Here is a 15502-nt window from a genome sequence, read left to right on the forward strand (position 1 = left end):
CATCAGTTCAGGAGCAAGAGTTAACAATGAAGTACGATCCAAGGCTACCCCATCAACCACACAGTCCTTTCTTTGGGCTTTCAAAAGGCCACGTCCTTTCCTACCTTCGAGCCCTTGATACCTGCTGACAATGGCAAGAACTAGTATTTCCTGAGCATCACGTCTTAGGCACCGAGTGGGGGCCCATCTCTCCTAACCTTTAACCTAATGGCAGCAAAGCCAAGAGGCTAAGCTGAGACTCCAGAGCCAGGCAATGAACACAGATTCCGCCTCTGGGCCCTGCTGTGTGATCCTGAATGGCCTTTTTGCAAATGGTTAATGTTGTCAGTTGCCAGTGGGAGCCTGGTTCCTGACCCCCGAGTCCGGACACGCTCGGTTTTACCATGCCCCATGCATTGGAAAACTTTGGAAAGACACAAACTGATGAGCAAAAATCTACCCATAATTCTATCATGGAGAGTCCTTAAGCTAATTATTTCTATTTGTGTGTGTATGCCTGAGAGAGACAGAAGGACAGAAATGGGATGGGGTGGGCAGTACAACCACAGGGACTGTGAGAATCCAGGGCTCCACCTGTATCCCCATGGCTGTCTAACGGAGCATGGCACCGTGGCCTCATGCCCATGCTCACCCTCTGCTGCCTACACAAGGTAAACTGTACTCACCCCTCTCATCAGCTTAACTGTCCTCTCTGTCCTTCCCGGGGCCAGCTCTCCTGCCATGGCCTCTCTTGGCATACTGCCTCATATGGCGCTTATCACAGGGGTGTTGGAACCATCTGTTGTTTCATAGGGTTATCCAATACACCCTCCCCCACACTAAGAACACCATGAAGACAATGAGAGGGAGGTTGTCTTGGGTCCCCAGAGCAGGGCCAGGCAACAGCAACCAAGGGCGGAAGGGATGAATGAGGTGCTCGGAAGGGAGAGGCTAGGAACGGCCTGTCCTCAACGAGTGCCCCTGGGGTGGAACACAGGTTCACACAAGTCCCTGGAGAAAGGGAAAAGCAAAGTAACATGGGAACTTACAGGGCAAGGGGAGGATTCTAGCCGTGCTTCCCAGAGGAGGGAGAGGTACCCCAGAGGAAGACAGCCCAGCAGAGGCACAGAAGCAGAAAGCTAGACTGAGACCATCAGCTGGGGCTGGGGGTAGAGCTCACTGGTGAAGAGCACTTTCTTAACATGTCCATCCAGAGTGTGACTAACAATAGAACAGCATCAGGTATAGAGAAGACATTTTGAGCCAGGAGGCATCAAATGCTTGCTAAAGACAGAAATGTGCAGCCAAGTAATCTGACCCTGGCCTGTCCATCCTTCAGCCTTCCCTCCAGTGGCTTGTCTTCTAGTAGTCAAGCAAGCCACACCCCTAGTTACAGTGAGCTGTTGCCAATCCCCCAATTCACACCCCTGTCCTGACCCAGCCTCTCTTACCAGCACCTTCATTTCTTTGCCTATGGGTTAACCCTACCCCCACAACCCCATTCAGCTAGAAATGATCGTTATGTCCACTCTGGATACCCACCCCAGCTCTCTGCTATTACTAAGGAAGCCAACACATAAACAGTCCAGCTCCTTTGTTCTGGGTAGATAATTCAAGTGTGTTTTCTACCCTAGAAATTCTAGTGTGTCTACAATCTTATGGATTCTCAAGCTATAGCAATTAGACTAAGTTCACTTGTCAATAAAATTTTATTAGGATCCAGCCTCTGTTCATTTACATACAGTCTATGTGGTGGAAAAGTCTCATGACGGAGATCCCGGACCTGCAAAAAACAAAATATCTGCTGTCTGGCCTCTCTCAGAACAGCCATATATGAGCCAGTCTCCCCGAAGTCTCCAGGAAGGCTCACTTCCAGTCTCTCTTACTCAGAGGTCACCAGCCTAAAGATGTAAGGTGTCCTGGCTACCTCCCTGCCCCCCTTCCTCACCTCCCTCCTGAGCGTCCAGCCACTTTTTTAAACTATGTGAACAAGACACAATTGCTATTTGACTCTCAGGAAAAAAAAAAAAAAAAAAACGGCCGCATTTCTGCTGCTTAAACTTGAATCCTGATCTCAGAGTTTACACCTGAGGAAACCCAAACGTGGACAGTAGGGTGATGCTGTTGTCCCCCTTTTACAGAGGACCCCAAAACCGAGACCATTCCCTACGCATACATTGTTTCTTCCACAAGCCATGGGGCCATCGGTATTTCTCGGCTACTCTACCATCGGCCAACTAGAGCCAAGTCCTGGGTTCACACAGCATCTTGAACCCACAGGGTCCCCGCTGCTTGACAGCCACAAACTCGTTAGCCAACATGGAAACCAAGATTCAAGAGAAGAATGGCATGCCCCAAGGTCATGTAACTAGCAAACTGGCAGAAATGAGATCTCAAATCAGATCACTCTATGACAAACCAGCTCCCGCCCATCTCTCCAACTTGGGCCAGTGTTCCATGGGATTCTGGGAGATGGAGTGGACTAAAATCCTTTTCAGCATAGGGGGCTCTGTCTGGAGGATGGTAGTGGTAATCTAGGCAGATGCCCTTCAAGGTGGCACTGGGAAAGAAGCCCTGAGAAGTCTCAGGTACACATACATGTTCCAGAAGAATTAGAAATGCCGTGCAGAATGCAAGAGTGACCACGGATCTGGGTTCAGGTTTAGACAATGAGTCTTGGCCTGGTTTTCATGAGGCGAGTGACCCTGGCCAAGACAGGGGTCAAGCCAGAGATGTATCTCATGCCTAAGCCTATTGAATTAATCAGGCCCACCTCACAGAATTATGGACAGGGGACATGCCATTGCCAAGGTATGACACAGTACAGAGCTCGGTACCCCTGGTCTCCCTACTCTAGTCAGAGGTTCCCTGACAGCAGATGCCAGTGCCCCGGACAGACCCTTTTACCAAGCAGGACCCTCATCCCACCAAGTATCTGTTCTAAGAAGACACATCTTTGGCTTGTGGGAGCTGCCTGGCCTTCTCCCCAGCTAGAGGACTATTGAAGTGGGAGGTCAGAAGGCTGGTTTATGATGGTACTGCTCTCAGCACAAGCCACTGAATCCCTATGGTGGCTCCTGTGTCCCTTGACCACCCACATCCCTCTCTGTTGCTTCTACAACCTATCGACTGACAAACCTACAGGCTAAGTCATGAAGTAGAAGAGAGAGTTTGTGCGGCTCCATACTGAGTTTGCGGGACCTTCACACTGCCTTCCACCTCAAACAACCTCCAGGACCCCAAACAACCTCCAGGACCCCAAACAACCTCCAGGACCCCAAACAACCTCCAGGGCCCTGAAGCATCACCTACAAGCTAAATCCTCCCTTGAAGAGACTCCTGGTCCATTGCCCAGTTTGGAAGTTCCACCTTTCCCACACAGATATACAGCTTCCTGCGGCCAGGGGGCTTGAGGATGGTCTAGCCTGGGCTGGATGGGTCCCCAGAGACTCCTGGTCCAGCATGGTCTTGGACCCAGTCACATGAAAGATGTTCCTCAAGACACGTGCTTAGGAACTGATTAATTTTCATGGCAGGTCCCAATTAGTGACACATCCTCCCACCCGGGCCCAGGGTGACTGCAAGTGGCATTTTCCAGGGACACTGAGTGCTGGAGATGTATGGCACAGACTTGAAGCCTCAGGGGCCAGCAGGATCCATCCATCACAGCACATGGCACATCTGGGGTCAGAGAAGGCTCTGAGTCACGAGTGTGGGAACACTGGTGCCTGTTCTGGCTTCCATGGCTGCCTGCTGTGAGGCTTTGGACAAATGAAGGTGCCTCTCTGGTCTTTATCCAAGACAGCCCACCAACCTCAGGGCTTAAAAACGCTCTAATATTAAGCGCTGGCACGCTCCACTGGGAGTGTGCACCAGGCTTTCTATAAAGCACTTGACAAGTCCTGATTCATTTAATCCTCATAACACCTTTGTGGTGGAAAGGGGCTCTGATAAACCCATTTTACAGATGGCTCAGAGTGGTTATGGAACTCACCCCTGGTCACTCAATCAACACATGGCACTGGGAAGTCTGACTCTTACCCATGTCCTTCCAGCCACTCAGGATCATCTGGCCTGAGCAGCCCTCACAGAAAGCTCGGGAGCAAGACAGCACTTTAGGCAGAGAGTAAGGGAACACTGGCAACTTTAAAGACTACCACGGTGGCCTAGGCTTTGGCAGCACACGCCTTTAATCCCAGTACTCGATAGGCAGAGGCAGGTGTCGCTCTGACACCTGATCTACACAACTAGTTCCAGGACAACCAAAGCTACTTGTCTCAGAGGGAAAAAAAACAAAAAACAAAAAACAAAAAACAAAAAACAAAAAAAAAAAAAAAAAAAAAAAAAAAAAAAAAAAAAAAAAAAAAAAAAAAAAAGCAAAAACAAAAACAAAAAACAAAAACAAAAACAAGACTGTCATGATGGCCATGGAAGCCAGCCTATGCAGCAGCGACGGGAGGCAGGGGGACAGTTTCTCTGCTGTCCTTTGGGGCTATTCCACTCTTTCCAACACAACAGTAAGAGACCCGGTTGTGAAGTCAGATACCAGTTATCGTATCTGGAAGTGAGCAGGAAGATTCGATGATGGGGCGTTCAGGATACTTCTTGGGGGATCTTAATACAATAAATTCTAGACTCTACATTTGCATACACTAATGTTCAAAATCCTTATTAAAATTTTTTTTTGTTTGAGACAGGATCTCACTATGTAGCCCTGGCTATCCTGGAATTTGTTCTGTAGACCAAGATGGCCTTGAACTCAGAGATCCCCCTGCCTCTGCCTTCTGAGTGCTTATTTTTAAAATTATTCAATGACCCACCCACCAAAGATGAGCTAAAGAGGACCTCTGAACGAAGGGACTCGGGGTGGGCAATAGGTGGGAAGCGAGGCTTTCTCTCTCTAGAAGGCTCCACCTGCACCTGAACCAAACTCAACAGGCTCTTGTCTGGAAGGCAGGAACACTGAGTCTTGGGGGCACCTCGAGAGATGGCTCAGTAAACCCTTGGAATCCCTTGTCCCTCCCCAGTACAGGGAGGTAGAGACATGTGGATTCCTGAGGCTCACTGTCGGCCAGCCTAGAGTAACTGGAAAGCTCCAGGGTACGGAAAGGCTCTGACTTAAAAAATAAATAAATAAATAAATAAATAAATAAATAAATAAATAAAAGAGCTGGGCAGTGGTGGCGCACACCTTTAATCCCAGCACTTGGGAGGCAGAGGCAGGCGGATTTCTGAGTTCGAGGCCAGCCTGGTCTACAGAGTGAGTTCCAGGACAGCCAGAGCTATACAGAGAAACCCTGTCTCAAAAAACCAAAAAAAAAAAAAAAATGGTTCCTAAAGAAGAACACCTGAGGTTGTCCTCTGGCTTCCAGAGCACATGCACACATACACATGTACCCCCATGAAAACACACACACATGAGACCAGAGGAGACACCATATCAAGATTCACGTTCACTGTTGTGCAGACTTCTCCTCTTTGACCCCTAAGGCAGCCTCTAGGGTTCCATGGGCAAACAGAGCCATCATCTAGCCAGGCCCAGGCACCCCCTGCCCCCGCCCCAGCCTGTGGCCATTCCAGGAAGTCTACAATGACAGGAAAGGTAGCAGCAACCATTTCTCCACGAGAGTCATAGACAGCCTCACATCCTCACAGGATTTCTATTTTATGCAGCATTTTTGTTAACACATGAGGCTGAGGCCCAGACCAGTTCTCTACAATAGATTCAGAGCAGCAATGTACACCCAGATCACTGCTAGCCCAGGCTACCCCTCCAAAAGAGCACTCTCATCCACTCGGGTCACACCCCACCAGCAAACTAGTTCTAGGCGCCTTGCTTGCTTTGTCTTCTTATTTTGAGTTTTCTTTGGGCCAGATAAGAAATGTACTACTCCACAAGGCCCACCTTCTGCTAAACCTTCCCTAGAAACTGGCCAGCCTGTCTCAGAAGCATCTCAATAAACTGACTCAGCCAGCCCGTTGGCAGCTCTTCCCAGCAGTATGCCTGCTACATCCATGATCCCTCCGACTTATTTCTTCCCAGTCGAGGCTGTCCTCAAATGAACCGTGTGCTTGCACACATGGCCCTGCCTACTTTTCATCAATGCAGGAGAGGACAATGCCCTGTTCCATCCAGGAAAAGGCACTAGACCTGGACCCTCTGAGATCCCAGAGCTGCCTGTGTCCAGCCCTCAGCTCCTTATGTCTTCTACGACACATTGGCCTATTCAATTACTTGTCCACATGGCTTCTTAGAGGATGCCGGGAGCTCACTCTAAGTCTCACACAGCTGAGGTTCTTTTCGATTGGAGGCCACGAGGAAACAAGAGGGCCTACAGACAACAGCCAGCACTGAAGCCTGAGAGACAGGAGTTGCATTTAAAGGACTTTCATTTGAGCTGAGGCGATGGCTCAGTTGCTAAAAGTCCTTGCCACAATGCATGAGCACCCGAGTTTGATCCCTGAACCTACATTAAAAAGCCACATTTGGTAGGCATGCTTATAATCTCAGGGCTGGGAAAGTGGCGGCAGGCAGTCCAGTGGCTGGCTAACCTGGCTAACCTAGCATACCTGGTGAGTTCCAAGCCACTGAGAGACCCTGTCTCAAAAAATAAGGTTGACAGAGCCTGGGGAATGATACCTGAGGTTGACCTCTGCCCTCTACACGCTCATGCACATATACACACAAAACTTTGCAAAGACACACACATGGAGGAGGGAGGGCAGAGACAGAGACAGATAGCAAAGGAGAGGAAGAGGGAGGAAGTAAGGAGACAGTTGGTGTGTCCCAGCAGCAGGGTGCATATATACAGTCTGCCTATGAACAGACCTAGGTAATGCTGGGACTCATTGCTCAAATAGATGGGGCAGCCATAGTAGCCACCACTGGCTACAATCTACCGTAAACTGGGGATGAGACACACAATCTCTTCGATCCCAGCCACTGAGACCACAACCCTGCACATCCTGCTCTGGAGAAGGACATCACATAATTTGTCCCTCGAGGTAATCTTTGAGGTGTGGTCTATGGTCACAGCCCATTTTACAGAGGAGAAAATTAAGCGCAGAAAGGCAAAGTGGCTTGCCCCAAGGACAGTGCCAAGGACTTAGGAGAAGTAGGGCACAAGCAAGCATCTGCAGACCCCCACACCTCGCTCTGGAAGAGAGCAAGCGGGGTGAGCAGTAAAGAGCCTGGCCCGACTCCACAGTATCTTCCAGCTTCAGCATCAAGACAGCCATGCTGTGTACTCAGTCACAGCCACCCATTTCCAAAGATGAGGCTGAGGAGGAGTTCTTGGTCTTCACTGTGCCTCTACTCACGTGGGTCCCTTTCCTTCCCAACTCTGGAGCCCATTCCCCAACCAGACGTTCCGGTCACTCCCTACCAGGCTGTGATGATCTGACCCCTCACCCAAACCAACCCACCTCTGTTCCCTAAAGCCCCAAGTGACCTCAGGACCTTTACCTCAGAACTCGTGGCAGAACCTCCTGCCTCCCCATGACCGGACTCTTTATCATTTCAGCTCCAACTCTACTGTCCCTGCCTCGGCTTTCCCCAGCTACTAGGCATCATCTCCTCTCTTGTCACTTGACACAATCTGAAAATATGTATTTTTAATTGGTTACATAGTTGTTGTCCATATGCCTCAGACCAGGACATAGTGCCATGAGAGCCGAAGTCGTATCTGACTTGTTCCCCAGTGTATCTCCAGCACCTAGGATGTAGTTTGGCATGGAATAGCTTAATGAATACATGCCAGAAAAGAAGATCTAGACTCAACAGCCAAAACTCTGGACCGTGCGACCTTGGCAAGCCATCCTGCTCCTCTGACCCTCAGTTTCCCTCTTTGCCTCATGAGGACAAAGGACCGTACTCTGCACTGCAATGGCCCTTCCAGGACAGCTTGTCTTAGAAAGCCAGACCTGGAACCCACCCAGTTTGGTCCATCCAAAGCAGGCAGCTAGCCAGGGTCCGGGCAGTGGCTACCCTGTCCCCACCTCCACCTGTGTCCCTGCCCAGCCACACAGCCCTCTCACTCCCCCACCACAGAAACTGTTAATGAAGTGCGCACTGCTCGATGCGGCTACAATTACGGGGGCTAAGAATAAGGTGCTGACATCAGCCTTGTCAGTTTCCAAGTGAATCAGAAGGGGAGGGGGGGAGGAAGGAGGAGGGGAGTGGTGCTCCAGAGCTGTCAAGTAGAAATAGCACAGCGTTAAATATAATCCAGTCCTGGCCTACATCATTCTGCAGAGGCAGGTGATGGCTGGGCCCTCAGGGCCAGGGCAGACAACTGGATCCTTCAAGGAGGTCAGCACAGCCACAGATACTGCTGGCCAACTGACGGGGACCATCCAGGAATGGTGGCCTGGAGCAGGCTGCCAGTCCCCGGGGTGTTTATATAAGCCAAACAGACCCTTGCACTCTGGCCTTTGTCATTCACTATCGTGACAGCCCCTTCCTACATAGGAGGACTTCATCTCCAGCACTAGAAGGTAGCCTCCAGGGAAGTATGACTGGGCTAGAATCACCACCCACAGATGGCTCCAGCTGAGTAGGATTGGGCATCTGTAAAATGGGCACATGTGTAGCAGCAGTCAATACCTCTGTGGCTACAGAACTCTTAGGAAGCCCTTCAGTCATTTCATTTTTTATCTCCCTGAGAGAAGATGCTCTAACCAAGGTCATTTTCCTTTCCCCAACCCAGGAAGGTGAAGGGATTTGCTTGAGGCCACAGGATGTGGCGCCAAATTCAAGCTTTACACAAAAGGACAGCAAATGGTACAGCCCCTGGGAACTGGCGGGGCTCTTTTCCAGTAGTTTTTAAAAGAAAGTATGAGATGATGGTTGTTGGGTAGAAGGCTGGAGACAGAGAAGAGCAGCTGAGGGTGGGGGTGGGGTGGGGGGCGGCTGCCTTCCTGTTCCACAGTCCTCCACAGTCCAAGTGCCCCTAACTCAGCCTCCAGCTGGGGTGCTGGAGAGGGGCAAAGAGGGAGGAGAGGTCTCATTTCCCAAAAGGAAGCAAGGTAGATGACCCTTTCCCTCCTCTTCCCCTTCTCCTTCCCCATCCAATAGAGCCAGGGGTAGCTTGGTAGGTGCAAACCAAGGAAGTTGGAGCTAGAGGAGGGAGAGGTAAAGTCCCCAAGGAGGGGACTAAAGGAAAGAGCTCTGGGGGTCAGAGAAGACCCTAGCAGCAGGCTAAGACTTGTACAAAGGCATGTATATGCCTTTGTGTGTATGTGTGTGCATGTGTGCATGTGTGTGTGTGTACGTGCGCATGCATGTGCATGTGTGCATGTGTGTGCATGCGTGTGCACGTGTGTGTGCATGTGTGTGTGCGTGTGTGTGTGCGCACGCGCGCGTGTGTGTGTGTGTGTGTGTGTGTGTGTGTGTGTTCCTGCACCTGGCTCCCCTGAGACAATTCCTTTAGGATAATTAGATTCAAGTGCCTTAATCTACATGTTCACCTTGAGGCTCAACTTGAACTAGAGAGGCACTTGGCTTGCGACACTACCAGGCTTCGGTTTTCCAAATCTAGAATTCTTTCCAGTCTCAAATGTACAGAAGATTATGAAGCTGGGTGTGGTGGTGCAGTCCTGTAGTGCAAGCTCAGGAAGCTGAGGCAGGAGGAGGACCACGTGTTTGAGGAAAGCCTGGGATACGCAGTGAATGCCTGGCCAGCGAGGGCTACTTCGTGAGACCCTTTCTCTAAAGCAAAAGAGGAGGTTACAGTTCTAGGTGGTAAACTGAGGGCGTGGGTCATAGATGGCAGAGAAGAAAAGGGCACAGAAAGTGGCCTCCCCTGGGGTGAGGGAGGGAGAGGAGGCTCTAGAGCCTAGACTCCTGCTTTAGCTTGGCCCCATAATGGAAGATATGACATACTTGGGCCTCCCTGCATCATGCACGCAGACCAGCCCCCATTCTGGAGCTGAAGGACTCACTCTGTTCCCACTATTTCTAGAGGAAGGAGTGGGGCAGCAGGACATTTTGTTTCCCAGATGAAGCTCAGGTCAAATTTCAAGGACAAAAGTTAGCACTTGGCCTGGGAAAGAAAACTCCGCCAAATCCTGCAAATTTAGGAGGAAGGGTGAGATTTCAATGTGGTCATTCCAGGTGCCTGGGGGTGCTGGGGAGGAACTGAAACCCTGACTCCCCCTGCCAAGATCTGTCTGGCAGGAAATGGGTAGCTTCCCATCCTTAAAGTAGCGCAAACAACCACCTCCATTTCCCCTCTGTTCAAAACCGGGGGTGGGGACGAGGGCTGTGGTACCAGTTGTGGATTCCCACCCACCATGCTCCCCTCAAGAAGATTTGGTCTGAGCGGAAGAGGGAGGCGCCATGAAGGGCTTTCCAGCCCAGAGATGTGGCCTAAACTGCTAGGAAAGGGACTGGTAGCCGGCTGGTGTTGCCATGGTAACTTCCTCCCTGAGCTGGATCGAAGCATCCATCCTATGGGCAAATCAGAGCCGGTTGCTCCAGCTTCTCCGCCCTTCTCCTGGACGGGAGGGGTAGAACTAGCCGCCAAATCACTTGGTCAGGCTCAGGAACACTAGCCTAAGGTCCAGACCCTGATGTAACAACTGCTTTTGGTATCTGCTAGAAAGGGGATATGCCCCTGCTCCCCATCCACGCCCCAAGGAACTGGCCTGTGGATGTGCTACAAATAAACCGATTAGAAAGAAGAGGAAAATGATAAGCCAGAACACTTCCCACCTTCATCTGGCTTGCGAGCCCCAGAAATACCCACCTTTTAAGCGCTTCAAAGAAGGAGGGCCCAGCTCTGTCTCTATAAACTACCACGCAAAAAAATTAGCTGATTAAAATGATGACAGTTAACATTTTGAGAATCAGGATTTTCTTTGCCCAGATGCACAGGACTCTTCGCTATGGCCATGTTCAGAGACAACTCTCACTTGTTAATAAGACAGACCGGAACTAGCATGTCTTGAGATCTACCAGCTCCCTAGCCAGCTAAGACTTTGCATAGCAAGCTGCATAATTAAAGACAAGTGTGCTTGAATCAATTTGTCCAGATTTAAACTCTAACTCCCTCACTTCTGGGCTAAGCGACCTTGAAGGAATTGTGCTCTGCCTAGACCTTAGTTGTTTCTTTTTTTTTATATATATATGAAAATGAGAATGTTATACAGGATATTAATTTTATGGCAAATGTTATGAGGAAAGATTAAAATAATGCATTTTTAAATACCTAGAAAGACATGCAGCACAAGGTAATAATTTTTAAAGCACTGACCCAATGGAGTCTACTGGGAGCACTGTTATTTTTCCTCCTCATATAGGTGAAGAAAACAGGGTCACATGTCTAGCTCCTCCCCACCCTAGCTGCAAACCCATGGCCAATAAGGCTGAGCAACAAAGACATGGCCACAAATATCCCAAGTGTCCCTGAGTGCCTGCCTCTCTCAAGCCCCAGCGTCCTTGGGAACCAATCAAGGCACTAGCAACATCTGAGAGGTATCCAAAACATCTGAGGTGAGATTCCTCCTGACAAGCATTATAGCAGCCTGCAGTGATCCTTTCCCGGGGCTCCAGGGCGCTAGAAAGACAGAGGAAGAGAGGCAGCCTCTTCTTCCTGCCCCACCGCCCGATCTGCTCTGCCCCACTTAGAGCTAATGAGAAGTCCCCTCCTCAGCCCTATGACTCAGGAAGCTAGCTGGAGACAGAGCCTTGACGATGGCTCTGGCCTAACCCGACGGATGGAGGGAAGATGTGTCCACACCAGAGTTGGAAGCAGCCACTAAAGGGGAGGCTCTTGCGTGAGCCTGAAGCCTGTCGGGGACGCACATCAGGCATGGAGCCGCCAAGGACAGACAGAGTAAAAAGGGGACCAGCAGGAGAGGAGAGGAGGCCAGAGGAGCCAAGTCTGTGCAGACCACCTCTGGCTAGGCTGATCCCTGTGCAGGACCCCACACTCTATTCTGCTGCCTTTAGAAATTACTTCGGTTCAGTGCTGTTTTATAGGAAAAAAACCCAAAAGGTTTCTTTTAGGAGAAAATGAATGAGATGATCAAGAGAAATGAAACATCCAGACAATAGTCCTCACTTCCAACTTCCACCAGCTCCTCATTATTCTTCTGGATATGGAAGCGGACTTTCTCCCTGTATCTCCCAAGCTCCAGGGAGCCACAGGGATGAGCGGAGAGGGAGCCTGAGATGTCCAAACAGAGCCCTGGGCTGCCAACTGCTCCCCAAGGCCTCCTCACCTGGGAACCATTTTCTGTACAGTGAGATCTGGCTTTTTAAAAATCCTCCTCCAGCAAGAGAAGCCACTGGTGTTCTGAAGGGAGCCAAAATCCTGGTTCTGCTCTCAGCTTTGGGCAGGAGACACCAGATGACCTTGGCTTACACGTACACACACAATACACACCACCCACCAGGGCTTCAGTCATTTATACACAGATCCACAGATAACACAACCCCCACCCCATGGATTTGGGGCCTAGGAGCGCTGAGGAAGGTGATCTCTAGGTCTCTTACAAATGAAACACAAGAATTGGAAGAAGCTATGCTTAGAACGGGGAATTAGACTGATGTTTAGAAATCCTGTTAATAGTATCAATGAAGTTGTCTTTGACTCAACTGAAACCTAAAGCAGGTTTGGCCATTAGAGCCAAGGTGTCTGACCCACAACGCATAGCATGACTTTGGAGAAAAAGCAAACCATGCCTGGCTCAGATGCTCATACACATCTGTGTTCCTGGCCCTCCTGCGCAGCTGGTCTCTTGAGACACAAGTAAGTGGCCTGAGGAACTTTGGGAGAGCGCCCTGTCTGCTCTCTCTTCACAGGTGCTCCAAGACTCCCCCCACCCTGCCCCTGGGCCCCCATCCTTACAGCTAGCCTCATTTCCTCTCTCTGCCTTAGCTGCAGTAGAGGCCACAGCATCAGGGACCCCGCCCCAATTCCACTTCACCTGGTCTTGTTTAGAATAACAATAACTCCTCAGTTCTATGAAGGGGAAGCCAAGCTCCTGAGCTTCAGTTATTTGGTGTCTGTGAGATGGTGAGTCTGTTGGCCCGATGGCTAACAACCACCTTAACCCCCAACTTCTACCTCCAGGTCAGTAGAAAAATTCTATCAGGTGTTGGCCTCGACTGTGACCATTCCCTCACCACCTGGCTCTGGGGAACTTTCCTCTTCCCATCTGTCTTCCCATTACCCACCATTCCATCCCATAACAGAACCGGCACAGAAAATGCCAGCAGGCAGGGCGTTCAAACCTGAACTCTTGAATTCCCTAAACTGTGACATTTTGGGGTATAGTGCATACATGATTTTTCTCTCTCTCTCTCTTAAGAGATAATCTGTATTTTAATCAGTTTTGAACCCACTTGTTCTTACACACACTCCTCTTCCCCGCCCTCAGCCCTTCATTGACTTCAAATACTCCCAAATTATCAGTTCAAAAACCATTTCACTCCACCTTCCCACCACACAGAGCCTTGTATCTGAGGCAGTGTGATCTGCATTTCCTGAGGAAGAAACTGAGGCTCGGGTTGGCAGGACTTTGTCCAAGGTCACAGCTTATATGGAGGGAATAAAGGCTGGAACCTGACTCTGACTCCCAATCTTTGGCACTCTTTGGGGGAACTCGCACCCAAATCTTCTAGGTACCCCCACCTGTTGTTGGAATCCTTTCTTTACCCCAAACCAAACTCACTGCTCTCTGTACCCTTTGCCTGGTCCCAGAGGCAGAGGTATCTATGAGCTGGTTTCCTCTCCACCCCTGGACTGTGGCTACCAGGTATGTTTTGTGGTGTGGTGTGTGTGTGTGTGTGTGTATGTGTGTGTGTGTGTATGTGTGTGTGTGTGTGTTTCCAGGCCTAGAAGCAGAAGGTTTTAGTTGCAGGTTGGCAGCTGGGTTCAGCCCACCCAGGAAGGCCACTCCAGGGACAAGAACACCTGAAGTCGGGGGCACACACTGAAGGGTGCGCTGCTGTAGTTGGCACTTACACAGCCTTGCACCTCTCTGGGGAGGAAAGAGGCCAGCAGACACCAGGCCAGTTCTGTGTGGCTCACCCCAATCTGATTAGACTCTGGAACCCCAGCCAGTGGGGGAAGGGAATGGAGAAACAAATGGGGACACTCAAGGCTTTGGCCTTTGAACGAGGGGGTCTTGGGCTGGGAGCCTCTGGATGCAGCTAAGACAAAGACCTCTGAGAGGTCAGGTCCATGCCCCGCCTCCCACGACCAGGGGTACGTCGGAAGACCAGGGGTGAAGCGGCCTAAGCCCCAAAATCTGACTGGGGGGGCATATATCAGACTTGGGTGGTGGCAAGTCCAGTTGAGAAACAAGTCAGGGAGGGGGTCGCGGGGGAAATCCTGTAGGTACACATATATAGGGAGACTCGGGTCCAGGCGACCCAAGGGCCCACTTGCGCAAGAAGGATCAGTGCAGATGCTCCAGGGGTCCCTGGGGCGCAGGAGGGGGGAAGGACCAGAGCTCCTCCTAGACTCCTGGGGTCCTGAGGGAGTGGGAGGGGCCCCTGGGTATCTATCCGAATGGGACCGAGAGTGCAGCGGAGACAGTGGCCGCCTTTCCCGGGCGCCCCGGGTCCCCGAGGGTCCCCGGCTTCTGGACCGGGAGACAACCCCCCGGGGTGGGTGGACCGCAGCGCGCTCACCTGCGTCCTCATCATCGAAGGAGTTCATGCACGGGAAGTAGATGGCGAGCGCCTCGAAGGAGGCGGACAGGCTGAGGCGGCTCTGCGAGCGCTCCATGCCCGCGCCCGCGCCAGGAGCCTCGGCCGCGGCGGCGGCGGGCGGCTTGGGCAGCTTGGCCGCCCCATTCTTGACGCGGAGTACGGCGCGCGGCGTGGTGGCGGCGGCCCGGGGCTCCGCGGGCGGGCGGCGGGGTTGGCGGCGGGGCGCAGAGGGCCGGACACTGGCGGCGCGTGGAGCCCGAGACGCGCGGTGCTCGCGGCGGTGGCGGTGGCGGCGGCAGCGGCAGCGGCGGCGGTGGTGGCGGTGGTGGTGGCGGCGGCGGCGGCGCAGCGCGCTCTGGCCCGCGGCGTCCCCAGCCTGCCTGCCACGCGGGGCGGGCCGGAGCGGAGCGCCGCAGCCAATCGCCGAGGCCCGGGGGAGGGGGCGCCGCGGGCGGGGCGTGGGAGCCGCGAGGGTGCGGGCTGCGCCGCCACCGCCGCCGCCACCAACCCGGCAGGTGCAAGAGCCCAGCCGCCGCAAGGCTGTCTGCGCCCGGCCGCTGCGGCTGAACCTCCAGTGCCCGCTCTGACCCGTGACTGTGAGTCCTCGGACTCACTCCAGAGGCAGGTGTCCAGTCACCCCGATATCTGCAGGCCTCACCCAGATATCCCTGAGGCGGCCGGAGGGACACAGTCCAAGAAATCCAAGAAACCTGCCAGGTACACAAGCACCCCACAAGGATGTATTTGTTCGGCAAGAGAGATCTCGGACTCCCTCACACTAGAGGACAGAAGGACACCTGGACAAACACCTTCATGGATACCTGAGCAGACACTATAGGCACACAGTGCCTCTTACTG

The 15502-nt window shown here is 51.9% G+C and overlaps 1 protein-coding gene across 2 annotated transcripts in view; it reads right to left on the reverse strand.

Moving 5' to 3' along the window:
- The window catches only part of Rims4 (regulating synaptic membrane exocytosis 4), a 66673-nt gene extending 51687 nt beyond the window's left edge, over positions 1–14986 (reverse strand). For both annotated transcript variants that reach the window (XM_031372691.1, XM_031372690.1), the window contains exon 1: positions 14624–14986. In XM_031372691.1, coding sequence (XP_031228551.1) covers positions 14624–14720 — 97 coding nt within the window. In that variant the 5' untranslated portion in view covers positions 14721–14986. The remainder of the gene's footprint in view (positions 1–14623) is intronic.
- Positions 14987–15502: the final 516 nt, after the last annotated feature.

Source organism: Mastomys coucha, unplaced genomic scaffold (genome assembly GCF_008632895.1).
Source record: "Mastomys coucha isolate ucsf_1 unplaced genomic scaffold, UCSF_Mcou_1 pScaffold15, whole genome shotgun sequence".
Lineage (NCBI taxonomy): Eukaryota > Metazoa > Chordata > Mammalia > Rodentia > Muridae > Mastomys > Mastomys coucha.